General features: G+C 37.5%; 1 protein-coding gene across 3 annotated transcripts in view; it reads right to left on the bottom strand.

The window, feature by feature from the left end:
* Positions 1-2,114: 2,114 nt before the first annotated feature.
* Positions 2,115-6,931, bottom strand: part of RECK (reversion inducing cysteine rich protein with kazal motifs) — a 255,837-nt gene continuing 251,020 nt past the window's right edge. For all 3 annotated transcript variants that reach the window (XM_088442336.1, XM_088442338.1, XM_088442337.1), the window contains one exon: positions 2,115-2,967. In XM_088442336.1, coding sequence (XP_088298462.1) covers positions 2,755-2,967 — 213 coding nt within the window. In that variant the 3' untranslated portion in view covers positions 2,115-2,754. The remainder of the gene's footprint in view (positions 2,968-6,931) is intronic.

The raw sequence follows: 6,931 nt of genomic DNA, 5'->3' as shown, positions 1-6,931 counted from the left end.
TATGGAACTGTTATGTAAGGATTCCAATTTAGTAATATGAATATGAAAATTTACTATACAACACATAAATAGACTGTGTAATTAACTGACAGGCAGAAGTTTTTAGAAAAGTACTGTGAACAATGAGTAATATTCTTGTATTCTAAACACAGGAAGCTGCAGTACAGTAGGTTGAAGAGAAAGAGAGATCGACTGATAGAGACAGAGGCATGAGTGAGGTAGCAGGTACAGAGCAGACATGTAAAAAGTTGACCAATCACACACACAAGCCATACTTGCCAACATTCTGGCTGTCCTCTCCGGGAGATGGTTGCCAGGGGGGGAGTGAGGAGGCGTGATGGCATGGGGCATTCCGGCATGATCACTATATAATGCCAATATTAACGGGTTTGTAAACCGGGGAGGGCATGGCTACGATGTCGTGATTCAGCATGAATCGCATCATCGCCCACTTGTATGCCTTTCTGGGCAGCCGGGAGCAGCGCCTGGTTTTTGGGAGCCTCCTGGCCATTCCGTGAGGGTAGGAAAGTATAACACCAGCACACACCACAAATACACACATACATATACTGTATATCTGTCCAGCAGCTATATTTTTTTAAGAAATCTATTGAAATATGGCATATGCGTAGAAGGTAGCAAAGACTCTGACCCTGTGCTATAAAACCAGCACGCAGACGACCTCATTTCTTAAAATGCTCATGCTGATATATCTCCCATTGTTGCTGACCTTGACTGATTGAAATAACCTTGAGGCAGTTTTATTTTTAACACCAGGTTTATACAAATAGTCAAATATAAACAAACAGGAGCAGACCAATGTGCCAGAGGTGAAACAGCTCATATTGTTCATGAACCTAGAAAGAATAAAATACTCCAGTATAAAACACAAATTATCCCTTGCCTTCTGCAAACATAATTTTTTTAGAACACAGGAGAAAAAAATGAATTACTGAAAACTTCAGTCAAGGGAGGAATGCTTTATACCTCACAATCGTCCCAAATTTGGCAGGTCAGACCTTGAAAAGTGCCTAGATTCACCCAAAAACTGTTTTTTTCTGGACAGATATTGGGCTAATTCTGTCCACATTTTGCATATCTACATGCTGTAAGGTATGAGGTTAGGAACTTATGTTTATAATTTCCATGAGATCCTGTGCAGTTTACACCAGGAAAGTATTAACTTGATAAGCCAACATGCCATACGAGCAGTATGCTGCCATAAGAGGAAGTGACCTATTGCTGTTGCCAGATTTGTCTTTTGGAGACATTGGAGTGTGCATATAATGTGCAGCTGTCTCACAGCAAGTTTTGTGGGGAAGCAAAATGTATGAAATTCTCTTGAAAATGCCTATTTTCTAGATGCAGAAATCTAATTTAGTGATACGTACCTTGTTGGTAGACCTAATAATGCTTACATTACCATAGCTGGTGGTCGATGAAAAAGTTTTCTGAGTAAACATCTCTGCTCTGACAACCAAAGAAATTTGAGAGAGTACATTTATTTCTATTCCAAATATGTTCTTGAAGTAAGTACCGGACTTACTTGAGGTTCCATTGCTGTAATTTTAAAATATAAAATGGTTCTAATATGTTACATATGAAAAATTGTATTTTTAATTGGTGAGCTTTTAAAATAAATAAATATTTTTAATCTGCTATGAAACCACACTAACAACAGTATCAAAGAAAACCCTCCCTTCTCTGTGTTGGTGCAGCTACTGTACTGACCAACTTCCCAGAATTCCTATGCATAAAAAGGACCAACTAAGTGAATAGAAAAAGAGTAACACAATATACAAAGTTTAAATATTTGCAAATAAAGTTCATAGAAAGTGTTCAACCTGAAACATGATTATTTATGACACAGGGGTCTATTTACTAAGCCTTGGATGGAGCTAAAGTGAACGGATATAAAGTACCAACTAATCAGCTCCTAACTGCCATGTTATAGGCTGTGTTTGAAAAATGGCAGTTAGGAGATGATTGGTTGGTACTTTATCTCCACCCACTTTATCTCTATCCAAGGCTTAGTAAATATACCCCATACTCTTTGTATCATGGTCTTCAGTTGTTCTCCTCTTACACAATTCGCATTCCAATAAATCTAAGAATTGTCATTCACCATATCTGTGTTTATGAAGAATAGCTTTGTAGCCTTCCAGAAGTTATTTAAAGAGAAGTAACAAAGAATTATATGCAAACTTACTACAGACTAAAAGGGAAGAGTCAAATACTGTATCTTCAGAATAATTTCCCTTTTTCTAATTCAAAGTGATTTTCTAAATACATTTTAACTGAAGAGGAAAAGAATAATATACCGACAATATATATAATTTAATACTGCATTAATGTTAAATGTTTCACAGTTAAGACAGAGCTTTGTATTGAAAATATGACCAGTTTATATAAATAACCACTTAAGTTTAAATGTTCTACATCAAAGCAAATAAAAATAATATACCCAAATTAGAGGTCATTTTTAGAACTTTATATGAAAAAATAAATATGTCTTGAATGCATAGAAATAAGAATTAACTATTGCACTTGAATCTATATAATATTTCATATAAAAATTACTTTTGTTTTTCAAATATTTGGCAACAAAGAAAACATAATTTTATTCAATCCACATGGTGAGTTGTGAGAGGCTCTATATATATTTACAGAGAGTGAGAGAGAGCAGTGCCTCAATTAACTCAATTAATACTTTTAGAATGTAGAGCAATACATTTTTTTTTAAATAAGATAATATTACATATTTAACAATACACATAAAGTAATTAGCAGACATACATATAGATAAGAGATATTAGAAATTATTTTGTTACAGTTTGAATTTATTGTTGATGATATCATAACCTCGGATGTGATGAGAGCTGACAATGGTACTTGAGATGCCAAAGTTGGACTGTCAGAATTTATAAGCGAGTTTAACTTCTCCGCCTCTTTATTGCATGCATCAATCTAAACATAAGAAAAGTAGGTGTTTTGATATATTTTCAGACAATTATTTCAGTACACTTCAACGGATAAAGTGAAATAATGTGCATTTGTGTACAGAAATATATTTTAAATGTTTGCACTTTTTCTAAAAACAAAACCAAAAAAAAACCACAATATCACAATATCTGAAGATGCTTTTTTCAAAACATTATGGACGAAATCCAATTGAAGGTAATATTACATCACCTTGATTTGACCTGAAATTTACCTTTTCTTAGCCTCGACTTCACCCAGATTCTACCATGTCTTCACTTTGATTTCATCTTGAGTCACTGTATTATCAACTCTCACCTCCATAGGGTTGCAGAAAATATGCAAGGTTGAGGCGAAGTTAGGGTGATATCAGGGGGTGAAGTACTGTAGATATGAAGTTGAGAACTTCTGAAGAAATTCTCAGTGAGAAAGAAACGTGTTAAGGGTGTCCCTGGAGCAAGCCTACCTACCTGACCCATATTATCCTTGTGGGAGTTTGTGTGGAACAACGTTGTAATTCCCCACTTCTGGATTCATATATATACAGGACACTGAACTTTTGTTGCTGCTGCCAGCTCCCTGGAGTTTACCTGCTTGGACGAGTGCTCTAATCAGTCTGGAATTCATCTACGGTCAGGATTCGGCATTCACCGCCCGCCGGATTCACTAGGACAGCCGCTTCCTTGTGTGCAGTGATTCTCACATATGCAGTCGCAGCAGAGGAACCTGGCTCTACACAGCCAAGGACAGATACCAGGTGAGCAGTCTTATCTGCATGTGCTCCCTGGTCATCAAAAGTGGGCTGCGCCAGCGACATGTAAGTCCGGTCCCCCTTCTCTCACCTCACTCTTAAATGTACAGAGGCATGAGCTTACCTTGGTCAGCCACTTACAAATATATACCTGCACTGGTCTGGACTTTTTGTGAAGTAGCAGCTCATTTATTATTACAAACGTAATCGGAGTCCCACCAAGGATTTATTAAGGCTGGTCAAGGTTGGATACATTACATCTGCTGAAGTGATACACCGATATATTGTTATATGTACATGCCACTTTCTAACTTTTACCTTTATCTAAGGATTGATTGATACTAAAGAACGGCTTAATCCGTGCAATATTGGAGCATACAGCTGATGCTCCTCTAATATTATTTTGGATGAGGATCGTGGATTGTGAATTTGAGATCATTACTTCTCACTTTTTATTCTATCTGTTTTTATTATATTAGTATAATTTTCTACATGCAGAATATGAATATGCGCTTAATAATTGCTCATTGATTGTCTATTTAGACCAGTATTTATACCTGCTATTTACAGTGTAATAATAAATTTATATTATTAAATATTTAATATATTTATATAAATATTTATATTATATAGAGTTGATTTTTGCTTTTGGGTCTGGGATAGGCCTATTGGCGCTATCTTTTACTTTCATATTCTTACCTTCGGATTTAGGGTGTTGGTGGACTCCTAGGAGAGGTGCCGGCCACGATTCAGCTACAAAGAGGTGGGCACCCTATCACTTTTTCTATGTTGTAACATCACCTGGATTTTAATTAAATGTTTTAGGATAATCTGGAGACTTTGGTGCCAATTTAATGATATGTTTTTTGGTGTGATAATGCATTTTCCCAAACCATTTTATTCCTCTCTTTTACTTAACTTTACTAAAAAAAAAAAGAGGACTTTTCACATTTATCTTATTTACATTTTTACAGTAAAGGGTGAACTTAAAACTTCTTTAAACTCATTTGTGCACAATATTTTTCATTGTATGAAATCAATTATAATCATATAAACCTGTTAGCAACACTGAGGGTGGTAAAAAGAGTAAGGGAAAGTGCGAATTCAAGGACAAAGGTGCCTTAACTTCATTGTAATACTAGAATTATATATCTAACCCCCCTCATTGTTTTCTTTTTTAAAGAAGGGCATTGAAACCAATACAACTGCACACTATGAAGGCCTGCCACCACCATTGCAGTTCAGATTAAGTGTTAGGGGAAAAACCTGCTCTGTTAACACCATCTCATTTCTGGAAAGTAAAAAACCCATAATCTTAGAAAATAAATTATTTTTTTTCAATTATTTTTCTTGGTCAGTTGCCCACTATGTTTGTGTTGTTATTATTATTATTATTATTATTATTATTATTATTATTATTATTCTAACATACTGCTTAAGCGTTTAATATGTAGTTCACTTGTAATATGCCACCATCTGTACTGGATGGGGGGGAATTCAATTAAATAGCACAGAGATTTCTCAAAGGGGTTCAGGCATGTATAATCCCCGTCAAAATGAATGGGATGTTGAAATGAATGGGATACTATTAAATGAAGAAAGAAAGTAAAAAAGAAAGAAAAAATTGTTTCCTAAAAATCAAAAACCAGCACTAGCGCAATACAGGATAAAATGTATACCAGCAACAAACTGGACATGATGGAAAGGATGGGCCAGTCACACTATAACAGGGAATTCATATGATCTTCTCTGTTATGTGTTCTCTTGATAAAAAAATGAATTTTCACACCTACAGATGTGCCCAGCTAGTTTGTTGCTCCATATAGCCATGTAGCACACCATGCATCAGTAGCCTTGAGTCGCGCCACACAGAATGTTTCTTAATGGAACGTAGAGTAGCACTGGAAAAAAGTAATATCGTGTAATACAAGTTTTTTTCCACCAGGTGTCACTTTTCCTAAACCACACAGCACATGCGTCGTAGTACCAAAGCCTTTTCTGTATCACCGCCTGATGATTGACTGACAGAATCTGTGATTCAGTACACTATAGTATAGCATTTTGGTCATGGAATCAGGGCTGTAGAAGAATGTGTAATAAAGTATTAAATAATAACAGTACAAAATGTGTGTGAGTCCTGTACTGTTAAAAAAAAAAAAAAACATATATATATATATATATATATATATATATATATATATATATATGTATATATATATTTGTCTCATGTGCTCAGACAGGGGTCACAGGCATGAACAACTTTCCCTGAGATATGATGAATGTGTTTACATGTACTGTACTAATGAGGCATGACTCGGTAGCACGAGCGTCTTTTATGCAACTTTTTCCCTTCAAATGTGTCTGAATCACACAGCAATGCCAATTGATAGCACAAGCAGCTTCTGCTGATTAAAATTATGCAGCATGCCTATGTTCTGTGAGCCAGTGCGGGTGTATCTGCACACGAAACGTTACGTTACACTAATAGCGACTGTAACACTTTAACATAGTGATTTGCTTGCAGATACACCTGTACTGGCTCACAGAACATAGGCATGCTGCATATAATGTTAATCAGCAGCTGCTTGTGTTAAGACGACATGTTTTAGGGTAAAAAGACGCATAAAAGACGCTCGTCACTACCGAGTCACACAGCACTCCTGTGACCTTAGACTCAAAACATTTCTCTCAACATCCCACCACTTGGCATTTCTGCTATACAATAGACATTGTATTTGTCACGGCCAGGGTATTTCAGCATGGCGCTAGGCGAGTGTTACCTGTGAGGTCATTGTGGCGCGGGCTGTCTGGTGGCGGAGCTGGTGTCTGGCGGGGGGCTTTGGCTGCATGCGTTGTTGTGCGGGCCTGTTGTCACTCTGCGCTGGTAAGGCCTGGCGGCGTCTCCATTCCCTTCGGCATGGGCGCCGCCATCTTGCCTTCTGGCCATGTGATGCGGCTGGCCAATCCTGGTGAGTCACATGTTCCCTCCGGCCAGTAACAGCACGGCATGGGGTATTTAGGAAGGGTCAGTGCCTTCCTTCTTTGCCAGTGCAACGTGTATCTCAGCCTAGCTGAGAGGGAGTTCTCTGTGCTTTCCTGTTCCTGTGAATTCGCTGTCTGCCAGTCTGCCTGTCAGCTCCTAGCTCCCACTGGAGCTAGGAGCCAGGCCTTGGAATGGGCTTCCCCACTCTGGGAGCGCTC

Source organism: Taudactylus pleione, unplaced genomic scaffold (assembly GCF_031769625.1).
Source record: "Taudactylus pleione unplaced genomic scaffold, aTauple2 ptg000309l, whole genome shotgun sequence".
Classification (NCBI taxonomy): Eukaryota; Metazoa; Chordata; class Amphibia; order Anura; family Myobatrachidae; genus Taudactylus; species Taudactylus pleione.
Note: the sequence above shows the minus strand (reverse complement) of the source record. Positions and strands in the feature narration are given on the sequence as shown.